The sequence below is a fragment of the Corvus moneduloides genome, chromosome 4, assembly GCF_009650955.1.
Source record: "Corvus moneduloides isolate bCorMon1 chromosome 4, bCorMon1.pri, whole genome shotgun sequence".
NCBI lineage: Eukaryota > Metazoa > Chordata > Aves > Passeriformes > Corvidae > Corvus > Corvus moneduloides.
Window position 1 is genome coordinate 27,119,325 of NC_045479.1, and position 14,011 is coordinate 27,133,335.

At 37.0% G+C, this 14,011-nt stretch overlaps 1 protein-coding gene across 5 annotated transcripts in view; it reads right to left on the reverse strand.

Moving 5' to 3' along the window:
* CNOT4 (CCR4-NOT transcription complex subunit 4) overlaps positions 1-14,011 on the reverse strand; it is a 78,148-nt gene that overhangs the window by 24,587 nt on the left and 39,550 nt on the right. For all 5 annotated transcript variants that reach the window (XM_032106434.1, XM_032106437.1, XM_032106438.1 and 2 more), the window contains exons 3-7: positions 12,555-12,752; positions 9,708-9,794; positions 9,082-9,183; positions 8,209-8,334; positions 3,480-3,604 (exon numbers count right to left, since the gene is read on the reverse strand). In XM_032106434.1, coding sequence (XP_031962325.1) covers positions 3,480-3,604; positions 8,209-8,334; positions 9,082-9,183; positions 9,708-9,794; positions 12,555-12,752 — 638 coding nt within the window. The remainder of the gene's footprint in view (positions 1-3,479; positions 3,605-8,208; positions 8,335-9,081; positions 9,184-9,707; positions 9,795-12,554; positions 12,753-14,011) is intronic.

Genomic DNA, 14,011 nt, shown 5'->3' on the forward strand with positions numbered 1-14,011 from the left:
TCATTTCTAGTTTAAAGCCATAATTACTTCCTTTTTATAAATTAACATTAAATTTCATTTTAGAGTACACATTAGAACTGAAGAAAGTTCAAGAGAGGACTCAAAGCCCAAGTTTTTGCTGTAAATAGTTATATTCTGTACAAATGTAAGCAAAATGGAATATAGTCTATAAACAAATGGATTCAAATACAGTGTTGTCTGCTAACCCTGCAATCTTATTATAAAAGACCTGCTTTTGTGTTCTCAAGTTCTTTTATGTTAACTGTAGCTTTTCATTTGCTTCTATTAGGAGCTGGTTTTAGTGTCCAAGTCCTGTAAGGAAGCAGCTTTAACAAAGAAAAATTTTTAACATGTATGTCCCTCCTGATGTTCCCCTACATTAGTATGTTCCTATTACATGGTCCAACATTTATTCTACATCTTTAGGTCAATTTACTGATTTCACAGTCAGAACATGCAAATTTCAGTAACTGCTTATAGCAACACAAACATTTCCTACTTCTATTCAGATAAAATCAGTAATAGTAGCTACCCTCAAATCTCAGTATTTTAAGATTTGCTATTCTGTATCCATCTTTTCCCAACTACCTATACCATATGTACATAGATGAGAATCCTGACCTGATTTACAGATCTCATCTTGGCTTTGCACACATTTGGAGTAAGTTAGAGATAGTGAGTTGATTAGATATAGAACATCAGGGAATGATGACACAGCAGCATGTCTGTCATTTAATATTCTCACTTGTACAAAAATGAACTGTAATCCAGATATATCACAACTGTCAATCCATTAACAGATTTATTTTAAATATCCAAATTTATGTTCATTGCCATGCAAAGCCATCTCTATACTAAAACTAACTTTAAAATGCCAGTTGAAAGTCAGTTTTGGATCCAAGGAGAAAGGGAAAGAGACAAATTGGTTTATGTTTGCGGGGGGGGTTGGGAGTGGGGGAGGGCCTTTTTGTTTTGGTTAAGTTCTGGCTGCGTATCTCCGAAGGGCTGTTCTCCTAAAGATCAGCACATGCTTAACTGGTTTTTGTAGCACAAAAAAACGTTCATTTCAGTTCTTCAGAAAAACGTAATCAGGAAAATAAAAAAGCTTGATCTGTTTTAAATATGGAATATACCTCCAATTTTAAGAGAATGCAGTCACCATGACTTTCAAGTAACATACCAAGAGATGAGTAAACAAAGTGGCCCTAGGGGATTTTACCAGTTGTCTTCAGCAGGAACAAAAAGGTCCGCAAGTAGGACCTTTCAAATTAGAGCAATTGTAGAAAAACACTTATCGGAGTTTAACAAACTGTTTTCTACTATTGGATATTTATAATTAAGCATCTACTACTTAGAACTCAACTTCTGTTCAATTCCATAACGAAACAGAAATCCTGCACTCCAGAAACACAAGAACCAGTACAGATTTGTCAGAGGCTCTGACAAACTGCTACAAATATGAGTATCATATCAATGAATCCTACAAAAACAAGAATCCAGTTGGGTAGAAACTGTGAAAGAACAATGTGCATTCACCAGCGCACCAGCTACATTTTGTACTGAGATGGGTCTTGAAGACATATGTCAAAATCTCAGCTGCAAGAAATTCACTTTACAACCCTAAAGATGGTACCTAGGCATTAGCAAAGAACAGTGTCCATGTTGTGATTATGCTGTCCAACTGACAAGAGAAATTACCTCCAGAAATTACCACTTGTTGCCTTTAGAGCAACATCCCACTTTTTCCATAAGTGCTAAATGTTAGCACCACAGACTGGCCAAGCTCCAACTCTTAATTGCTTCCTAAAGGCTTAAAAGTTTGCTGTAGTTTCAGATAGCGCATTCTTCCCTCGCTGGTATAATTTGTTTTGCTGGGATCTAACTAGGTTTCAAATTAAAATTAGTTCAGATTTCAAACAAAATAATCAATTCCCAAATTCAAGAAGTGATGTATTTGTTTTGCTTGCTGTACTTTACCTTCGAAGTCAATATTGAACCAGTGCCTGAGAAACAAGGAGCAGCACTGTCCTTAAGAAAAAAGATCCCTCTAGAAGCCCTGACCACTTGCAGTCAAAGTGCGTATGACACAGCCTCCAGAAATTAAAGAAAATAGCCCCAGTACACCAGCTGGAATACCAGTTCTCAGAATTGTATTCTGCCTATTCAAGATCCACTGATATTATTTTAGATACAGTACCCACTTTCTTGCTTAGACTGCTGTGCAAGCAAGTGCACTGTACAAGCTGTGCAAGCAGTGCACTGGCAAACTATTGTCTGAAAAGTTCAGTAGTGCATAAACTGGCACACAACACACACCCTGAATACAAGGCCAAGGTACATATGAAGTGCAGTCTAACCTTCACATTTCACTCTCCCCATCTCCTTCATCAAAATCCTACAAAAAGGAGTGGAAGAAATTGTCAACAGTTTTTATTTCTTTATCTTAAATATGCCATTTGAATGAATAATTAAGGACTGGTAACCTCAGACTTTAATTTATCTTTGTGTGACTGTATACTTGTATGGACAGAAATCTTTTCACAACTTACTTAACAAACTACTTCAACAGAATATTATTTTAGCAAGCCATAATAAGTGATATCTGTAATTACAACATAGTAAAAAATATATGGACTGAACTATAAATCATGATGTAAAAAAAGCATATCAAGATTATAAGGTGTCTCAGAAATAAGAATACAGACTGCACTCATAATGACACCATACCAAGAAAGTAGGCATCTGGTCTTTAACAAATACATTTGGTTTGCAAATATAAAATACAAGGTCTTCTTCCAGAATAAGAATATCTTGTTCTGAACTATTGATCCAAATGCAGAAACACATTTCTTTCCTAAGACATACACTCACTTTGTTTTAAAACAAAGTGGTGCATGTGTCCTGGTTCTGGCCAGGACAGGGTTAAATTTTTGCAGTAGCCAGGAAGGGGCATGGCTAGGACACGGGAGGCATCAATTCTGTACCACCTTAGGTAATTTTCTGGGGTCTGGGGAAGGGTTCTGTTATGGGTCAGCATAGCCTGGCACAGGGAGTGGTCAGTACTGCTGGGGGTTTCCATAGGGTGAGCAATCACTTGTGAACCATTCACTCCTTTCTTGTACCCTCTGTCATTTGTACTGTTACTGTTTTTTTATCTCATTGCTGTTTCCAGGAAATTGTTCTGACCTTTACCTTCTGTGCCTCCAATTCTCCCCTCCTGTCTGGTGCAGGGGAAGGCAAGTGGAAGGAGTGAGCAAGTGGTGTGTGGTTTGGAGCGGCTTCAGTGGGAACACTAAATTGGAGAATACCAGTCCTAAACAACAATATGTCTCTCCACAGAGAAAACCTGTCAGATTTTATAATATAATAGGTACTTAAAAGAGTACGCAACTTGGGGGATCAAACAGGAATAAAAGTTTTCCTTGGAATAATCAGAAAGCATAACCAGGCAGTCCAGCATCAGTAGTTACACATCATACCTCTGCAGTGCTGTCACTTTGTTCTTGTTCTTGTCAACTGTACCCGTAGATAACTGGAGGAAGTTGGGGTTTAGTTTGTATAATTCTTGCAGTAGTTTCTGTTCATATTCCTGGTGCTTTCCCGCCTAAGGAAAGAGAAACTCACAATGAATGAATACTGGTTTAATATATATTTTTACAGTTATAATTTTTTTAATATATAATATACCCAAGTATAAATAATATACCCCAAGTATAAATAATATGCCCATATATATAATACGTCCCAAAGCTTAGTAATTTAGCCTTTACAACTCATCAGGTCACTCCTTTCAAACTCAAAACAGTGCTTCTCACTCTCAGCACAGATGTGATCTCAATGGCTCTAAAGGTTGCCTAGAAATCACTTGGATGTACCTACCAATTTATAATTTTTTGAGACTTCTAAAGCAGAAAAACACCTACAACCTTATGAAAATTTGCTCCTCAGTTCTAATCAAGACCTTCACAAATACACCTTAGAAATCACAAACAGCTACATCTCTAAGGCAGTCTGTGTTTCATGTATCAACCATACTAAGCTTTTCAGAAGATGGGAAGGAACAAAGAGTTCCTTTTAAACAAAAACTTCTTCCAAAATGAAAGTAATTTTATATTGGCTTAATAAAACAGCTGAGGTTTAAGAAATAACTGATAAATCATTTTTAATAGCTGAGGAATTGAAATATTCTTTCAGTTAACTGAACCAATTGAGAACAACTTTTTGCTTTCAGAAATTGAGGAGGTCCAATCCAACTCCCAAATACTAGAATCTGACAAGTGAAGAGAGTATTTTTTAGTCTTGCTTGCAGATAACATTCTGTGGCTTAATATATAAAATAAAACCAGCAAGATCTACTTCTACCCCCAATATTTAAAGTAACATCTGAAATTCAAGATGAGCATTCATGGTTTTTGTAGGTTGTTATGACACTCCAACCTAAGAATTATTACTTGCAAGTGAAGTATTGTTATGAGTTGAATCAAGATGCAAAATAAAACAGTGAATTTGAAGTTGTCAATAGCTTTTATCTAGTTTCCAGATACTAGAAGATGTCCTCTAGCAAAGGAAACAAGTGCCAAGATTTATGGTCAGGTCTTCTGAATCTTAAGTCTGAAACACGGAAGTTATTATCTGTGACATTTTCAGTATTGATTTAAAAGCTCTCACATTACTTGTACTTCTAAAACTAAACTTTTTTTTTTTTTTTACATTACTGAATTCCTTAATATTTTGTTGGAACAGGAATGGAATTAGTCCACAGGCAACATGGACATACCCCTAGAAAAATTTTACAACCTAAAAATATAGCATGTTTTTTCTTAAAAAATTAAGCATGAATATCTGACAAATACAAAAAATAGTACTGCTGATAAACTATATTCCCTTATGGGTTCCTTTAGAAGAGCAACTGCATATCTCACCGGAACACTTCAAGTTAAACACTATCTATGCCTCCATTCTTTTGCTACTTAATTGTCCAGTTCTCCATTACTGTTTGATTCTGAAAATGTCCTTATGTAGTCAATTTATACAACTCTCAGGAAGGGTTGAAATAACCGGTGCGTGCATCATCCTACCCGCTTTGTCAGTGCCTACACCCAAGCTGCTACCCGTAGTAGGAAAAACTGTGGTTCTATAGTATGGCTCACCTAAATGCACACCTTGAGATATTCTGCACCCTGGAAAAGCTTCTTTCACCATCCAACTATGACTACAGCTAGGTTGATGCACAGATTTGCACTGCAAACGTTAAGCAGCTGAGTAAGAAGAAACCTCTCTGGATCTCTCAACTTGCTTCAGTGACAAAAGACTGAATATCACGGCCAGGTACATCAGAGGTCAGTCTTAAATTCATTTACTTGCCACATAAATGCAAGAAAGAAACAAGATTAAAAACCTATATAGGAGCTTGCAGTAATTGCGTTTTATTTATAACAGACAACCCAGAGGCCAAACTTAGCAACTCCAACCCACCTACAATTCCCAGCTTCACTTTCAGACACTTCCTGGAGTTCAACCAATTCTTTTTAGTTTGCTACAATATTTAGCTCTATTAATTATTTAACCTAGAATACAAATTCATCCATTGACAATTTTTTTTTTAAATACAGAGTCAAAGTCTGCAACAATGAACATTCAATCTCATTAAATGGACCTGGAAATTCACTGACACTAACCCAAATGCAGGAAAGCTGGCACACTGAAAGAACAATGTACTTGGCAGTTGTGTAATTTCCAGTTACTTTTAAGAAAGCAGTAAGAAATTTTTTAAAAGTTTAAGCAATATAACAAGGAACAGGGAAGGAAGATTCATGCAAGCCACCCAGACGAAGTAAAATCCACTCAAGACTTCTGAAGAAACTCATACATGAAAATTAAATCCTGACCAAGGTATGTAGCCTATCAATTTTAACCAGCAGTCAGGCCAGAGGACTGACAGTTTGCCACTGACTCCTACAAAAAGGGCTGTAGAAAAGATTCTGTGAACTACAGGCTGCTAAGTAAATCTTCATCCTTCCAAAGGTTACTAACTAATAATTTTTTAAAATAGAAGTTCATGGGTAAACACAAGCCAGTGGGATTGAATCTGAATATCTATTTTAAAGGGAAACCCTGTTTCACTAACATGAATTCTTTATAGAGTCAGTAAGCATAAATAAAGAGGATCCACAAAACTTTAAAAGACATCTTTGATAAGGTTTCACACCAGTTATTTACTAATCTGCCATGGAAGAGAGAAAAGGTTCCTGTGTGAATTGAAGCTGGTTCAAAGGTAGAACTCTTAGGGTGCAGAAGCAAGCAATGAGGACTGATGACTAGTGTCAGTTCTATACAACACCATCAGCATGCATGAGAAAGGACTGAAAAGCAAGTTCTTTGCTGACAATATCAAGCTTTTTGGGTAATAAACTGCCATGCTGATAATGAAGAGCTCCAAAAGAATCACAGAGAAACTGGCAAACAAGCGAACGGTGGCAAATCAGCTTCACCAGGGACATGTCAGATGACACAAGAAGGGAAAAGCAGTCTAGATGATAGTAACCCTCTACTGGTCTGTGAACTGGCTGTTACAGCTCAGAAAAAAAATGCTGAGGTTACTGCCAACAGACCTCTGAAACTGTTAGTTGATTATGCACTAGCTTCAGAAGATGTGCTGGGTATCATTAAAAAGGCCACTTCAAATAAACTAAACCAAAATTTTTAAGAAGCACATATCACACTACATATAAGACACTGAGAACTGAGAAATTAAACTTGGCTTCCCCCACATCATGCATCTGAGCTCTGCATCTCAAGGAGGACATACCTAGAAAATACAGAGAAGTGCAAGAGAAATTATCACAGAAATGGAGCAACTGCTTTAAAAAAAGTTTAAAAGCCCAGAAACTATGATTTGGAGAGAAAGGTGGGAGATACTAGATGAAGTTTTGCCACATCACAAAGGCAATGAATAAGGTGAATAAGGGGTTTTGCTTTCAGCAAGCACTACAAAGCTAAGATTAAGGGACACTTGACAAAAGTAACTAGAGAGCAGTTTAACACTGGCAAAAGAAAGCACTTTACAAAACAGCTGGTGAATTTCTGGGGCTTGCTGCCACAAAAGACTAAAGGGCTGGCAGTACCAACAGGTTCAAAATGGATTAAATAAATTCATGGCTGACAGCTCTATAAAAAACTAAGACGACCAGACAGAACATACCCTCAAACATGTCTACGTAACAGATCTAGGTGGTGAGAGAAATACAGGGAAACAAACAGGGAAGGTGGCCTGGTTTGCAACTTGTCCTTGGAATTTTTCCTTCTATTGCAATTATCTGCTGAAATCCTCAGAAATAATTTGTAGAAAGTATTTAATAGATATGAACATTCTTCCTTATTTTCTGGCTTACAGCAGCCTAACATATCAAAAAAATTCTACTAGAACAACATTTGTGCTGGCACTAGGGGTGAAGACTCTCTGCTTCATGGACAGACCACATGCAAGAACTACAGCATGGATGCAAGGCTGGCATACCTGAGACTGAGTTTAAAAGCTTTACCATACCTCATGTAGAGGGACAGAGCCAGACCCTAAAGACCTCAGAATCCACCACATTTGAGGCAGTAAAGCTATCCATTTACTTGGTTCCCTACCCTAGACAGTAAGTATTTTGATACTGAGATAGTAAAAAAAAAAAAAAAAATCTTAGCATTGTTTTTTATGTACTACTATAGTTACCCTCAATGTTTTATTTGCAAATGGTTTCTAAACACTTCATAGGCTAAAAGGGTTACTGGGATTCAGACAGCATGGTCAATCACAGCACAAGAGTCAATCCATGGTAACTGTCCACACACACCAATTTTACAGGAAAACCCATATTTGTAGTAGCTTCTTTCATACAGATCTAAAATAACATTACCTTACATTAGTACGAAAAAAGGGGAAGCAGTTAGCTCAGGTTATTTGAATTTTTGGTTAAGAGTTTAATCTCCATCTTTTTGCCTCATGAATACTCACCTGACTTCTCAGACTTTAAAAACAGCATGCAATAGAAAAAATTGCACTACCTGTTCTTTGCAATATCCAACTGGTTGATCACCTCTTGGAGTTCAAAATTCAGCACTGCCATAACATTCAGCAAACACATTGCACACATTAGACTAAATCACAGACAGTAAAACATCCATGCCACATTTCATGCGTTTCCCATTCACTACACTTACCTGCATTTCTTCTTTTGTGAAACTGGCCGCTTCATCACCTAGCTCATGTAGATACATGCAGTCTGGTTTTGGACACTGCATATTTTTTAGAAAATAACTGCAATATTTTGTTGTACCTAATGATGCCTGAAGGAAAAAAAAAATAATTAAGTACTGGAGGTTAAGAATGTCTTAAACCATATAAGATAAAAAAGTTATATTTAAAAAAAGTTACCTCAAGATTTGAAATTCCATCATAATGCATTTTTGATGCAGATGGAATAAAAAGTCCATTTGTAAGAAATCTACATATTCTTGAGGATTAGATAATTAGGATGCATTTTTATTTTCATCCAATCTAAATAAATTCCACAGTAAGAGCCTCAGTAAATATTTGCATAATCATAAGGAGACAAGCAGCAGGGTCAGGAAACAAATATTAACTAGATTTTTTATAGCCACCAATTTGGCCAAATCAGCCTGAAAACCTGTTTACAAAGACACCAAAAGGAAAAAAAAAAATCAATTTCCCAGGGAGCTTTTGAGAGGTGTGGCTTATAGACTGCAAAAATGTTCTGTAAAAGCAAACAGTGAGTTTTCACACTGTACTATTATGCTATACAACAGAAAAGCCACTGTGAGGATGGGGAGGAGGTACATATCTTTCTCTCAAACTTTGTTTTAAGAAGTTACCTGCTAACCCACCAAAACACTGCCTGCTGGTTGCTCACTGAACTCCCACTTTGAGATTATTACCAGGAAAAGAAGTCAAAAGCCAACGCACTGGACATTCTTGTTCAGCAATACAAGCATACCCACACAAACAAAGTTGTATACGATGCCCTGATACTAGTGGTCTCGAACATACATATGAAAACATAAAAATATTACCACCTTAAGTGTTCTGCCGTCTACCACCACATTATTGACGCACTGTATGGCTCTGAGGGCATCTTCTGACCGGATGTAGGTTACATATGCACTGGCACTTGGACCCTAGAAAGAGAACATACACTATTTACTTGTTATTCGTCTTTCCCCAGACGGATCTGATCATTGAGTCACCTTCTTAGCCGCTCACTTCATAAACTGGTATATTCAGGGCTCAATGTTTTTAACAAGAAACTGACAAAAAAGGCAGAAGTCATAAAAACTCGTATGTGATGCATAAAGAATGAAGAAAAGAAGAAATGCATCAGTATGTTGCATGACTGTTCTAAAAATACTTAAAAGGCATTTTACCCCCAAAATGCAGATTAGTGACTAAATGCCATATTGCTGCTGCTTTAAAGTTTCTCACCCTGTCTCCCAATTTTCTGTGTTGCATTTTGCACCCAGCTTTGAGAGTCTGGTTGGAAAATGCCCCAGTAACTTAACAGTAATTTGATTCTTGCAATGCCTTTTTTTTTTTTCACTTTTACCTATTGCTTAATCAGAAATAGGGAGCCCTAGATTCCCTCTGCACATGTGTATTCTCTAAAGGAATTAAAATTAAAAAACTACAAAGCCCTCTGACTTACCTGTGAGCCTGCATATGATGTGCTGTTATTAATGACAACTTTATGTATTTTACCAAACTTCCCAAAATATTCTGGTCGTTTCAAAACCTGCAAGAAAAGAAAGTTCAAGTGGTATATGTATAATTCCTACAGAGGTGTACTTATTCTTCTGTGAAACTGTGCAGCTAAAAACCTTTAACTAATAAAAAACAGGTCTCTCCTACAAAGAGGAGCATATAGATTTAGATTTGTTTTCCCACGTAAAAACAGTTACTTGCAATACAAAGTGTGTTGCCACTGCAGAATTTTAATGACAAATATCCCACATTTTACGTTGTATTTTAAAAAATCCTTTCAGTACTCTGATTACCCAAACCCCACACTGGCAAAATATATCCCATTCAGCATAAGAAGTTCCTGTATATATCTATTTTATAAATTGTTTTAAAAAATAAAAATCACTAGTTCATTCTAGTTTTCCACATAACCATACACCTTAAACTTGCATCCAGCTATATTAATTACTAGCTACAAAATGCTGAATCCTGACTGCCTTGCCCCACACTCCAAAGAAAAAGGGAGTAAACCAATTAGCTCAAGTGGTCACAAGTTTTCCAAAGACCAGACTAAGCAGAGGACGACAATATAGGAAAATTTCCAGGGGCAAGAAAAAACATTTCAGAATCAACATCATGCCAAAATGAATGAGTGACTATCACACCTGTAAAGGAAAAAAAATACCCGTCTTGCCCTTCCTGGAATCAGTTAGTACTAACACATCATTTAGGCACCCTGTGCAAAGCAAGAACATCACCAGCATATTAAGCAACTCTGCTGAATAACCGTTACCTGTGTGCCAATGAACTATCTGACACATTTACACCAAAAGCCTTTTTTTTTCCATTTCTGTGATGGAAGAAGATGCAAAAGTACTGACTACTCAGACTGAAGCTAGACAAAATAAGGGCATTTCTAGTTCTAGACAATAATCTGAGAGGTTATAAAGGAAGATTTGTTTCCCCTACTCCATCTTGGATAGGGCAGTTAAACTGTACTGATCCAAGAACTGAACTACCACCTCTCCCTTCCCAAGCAAGCATCAATATCTTCAATAACTAAGAGCATCACACTTGGAACATCCCAAAGAACCACAGGGCACATTGTATAGACAACCAGTCATTCACTGGGCTCTTCTGACTGCTCTTCACTTGGTCTACACCCTCTTGAAACATACTACACCCACCCTCCAGGCATCCATCCAGAAGAGAGTGACAATCCTGAAGAAACTTCCCTTTTACTCAAGCATATTGCAGACTATAATCCTGGCACAATATGACAGCACAGCCTTCACAAGTTTCGTAAGAGCATGTCAACCCAAGAGCATCCACCTGTACTCCACTATGATCCACAGACCTATTTCCAGAAACAGCACATAACAGCCAAGCTCCCATTCCAAATAATCTCAATTTATGAAAGAGTTTTGCCTGCTTAAGTAGAAAACTTGAATATATTGTATATTTTTTTAGCTCATCTCTCTCAGGCTAGGTTTCTTGGAGATCAAGTCACCTTGTGCTATATTCAATATTCAGTAAGTACACATTTTCTCATATGTCACTGAGAATACTGCTACCAAAATACCTAATACAGCACATCCTCATCCCCCAATAAACCCATTCCTAGTTACTTCAAGTATTCAGTGTAGAATTATCTGAGGTTTAAAAAAGTTTCTTAAATCAACTGTATTTATCACTATTTCTCTTAATTACAAATCCTCCATCTGGTCAAAGAAACCAAATTTCAATAACAAATTCATATTGCATTTTTCAATGATAAATAGCCCCAAGCCAGTGCTGACAGTTGCTTGCAAATACTTGCTGCTATATTTTAGTACATACTGAAGTGTTATACACCAGATCAGTTTTAACTTGATTTTTTCTCTTCCCTTATCCTGTTTTTTTCCTCCTTCACTAAAAGCAGCTTTTTACATTTGTTCTTTGGTCTACCAAAGTACAGACCATACTCTGAGACCTCAGAAAGAGCCACTTCTGTTTGAGAGCTCTCTAGATAATTTAGTCTGATAAGGTGTATTTAATCTGGCACCATAATTTTGAAGACATTTATCTTATCCTGTAGTACATTTCCTCCATATTCTAATTCAAGATACTTTCACTCATTAGCACTTATTCCATTGGCCGCCTGCAGCTATGACTGATGATGGAAGTAAATAAAACATTCTAAACACAATCAGTTTTCTCAGATGAAAACCTTATTTCTGATGATGCAGAGTAGCAAACCAACTCTTTCCGAGGTCTTCCTCTTATTAATTTTTTCCCCCACAACTTCTTAAGGACATCATCCTTATGTTCCTTCCTAGTGTATACTTCCAAGTGCTGGCTTTTTTCTTCTGTCCCTACAGGTTTGTGAGATACTGTGTATCAGTTATTTGTAATCCAACCAAGCTCCCATTTTAGAATTGGTGATTCATGATATAGCTGTATAATGCCAGCAGATCCAACCTAGGAAAATGAGCACCTAAAAAGTCCTTATGCTTATTTTTAGCTTAAAAACCAAGCTCCCATTATTAAACAAATACAAAGAACAACATCTCCCCCCTCCCCCCGCCAAAAAAAACAGAAAAAAAAAAAAAAATAAAAAACCCACAGACCATCTATACTCCCTAAAACAGAGACAAACACTTATTGATGTTATTTTGGAGGAGGAAGCTAAGTTCCCTTAAGAAGAGGGGGCCTCACAGAAGTGACCCTTTTCAACAGAGCTTCCTTTTATACCCTTCAGGGAGACACAAGGGTATTCCAATGTTTCATGGCAGCAAGTTAAGAGCAAGATCTGCAAGTGTGAACTGCTCACCTCTGGATCTGCTAGGCGCTGAGATAGCCCTACCACGAAGACAAGGTTCTTCTGTACAACCCGTACACTGGCCAAATGTTTGCGATTCTCTGATATCTTCTGTTTCCTCTCATTTTGTTTCTGTTTCTTTTCATTTTTTATCCTCTGCAGCTCTTCCTGGGAGAGTGGTTTGTACACTGCTGGATCTTCTGGATATGGCTAAACACAACAAATAGTATTAAAACCAACCAATATAAGAAACAACAGATTTGAAAGCCATTAATTATCATGTTTTAATTAAAAAATTTCTTTATTACACTGATTTGATTGTTAATGCCACCCACATTATAGAGGTATATTCAGTCCCTTGGGGAAGGTAAACATCTTGCCCCTTTTCATGGAATTCTCCTATTTAAAGACATAATATTGATTCGGGCAACAGCCACATTCTAACCCAGATACCTAGCCAATTTGGTAAGATTACAAGCAGTTGCATGACAGCCAACACATCCTGTTATAACTTCGCTAACAGAGCTTAGTAAGGAGGGTGAAAGCATGCACTTTGTATTTATTGTCTGATACAAATCTGGGTACTTAAACATATTCAAGACAGAGATAAGAAATCAAAATATAAATGTAGTTTCAGTGGTCCACTAAGTTCAAGACAGTAACACTATTACACTATTCAAACTTTACATGGTTAATTTCTAGTGAAGAGACAGATTTCAACACAACTAATGCACAGTGACTTAACAGTATTCTTGCCATGCTTATGTACCAGTTTGAAATTTGGTCTCTCCCTCCCTACAATTAATTCCCCAAACAGACATAACACTGCATATTTTCATCTCAAAAGTATACAACAGAAGTACAAATGTTCTCAGAGTTACCTAGAAAGACTGCTCTATTCATGCTATAAAGGCACTAATTTGGCCTGGTCTTGCAGCCTCTGCCCCAGATTACTCCTCAAAGCAGTCCCATATTCCTTACCTGTCCCAGTTTTTTCAGACTGAAAAGTCAGGTTTCACACTGCACACAAAAAGCAATGCTAAGCACAAAAGCAAGTACATAAAATGTATCTCAAACAAAAAGAAGAGTTTCTAAACACCAAGAAGTAAAAAATGAGAAGAGTATGGGAGATGTGAATTAAGACAGAGATTTAAGACAAAGAAGCTAAGCTCAACAGTAAGTTAAACTAAGGTCTTTGCTTGCACTACCCAAAGGTTTCAGTGTGCAAGTCCAACAAAAATTAATTTAACTCTTTCCTGATTGTCCTGTGTTAATGACAAGAGTACAACTAGCTGTCATACTAAATAACCTGAGAAAAATCTACAGCAGATGAAAACGGTTAGGTTAAAAGCGTATCTTCCTCATAGTTGCATGATGTTACTCAGAGCCACCAAGTGCTTAGACCTGACAGTCTTCTGAGTACATCCCCAAACAAACCAAGATCCATTTTTCAGTTTAAAGTTCAGCAT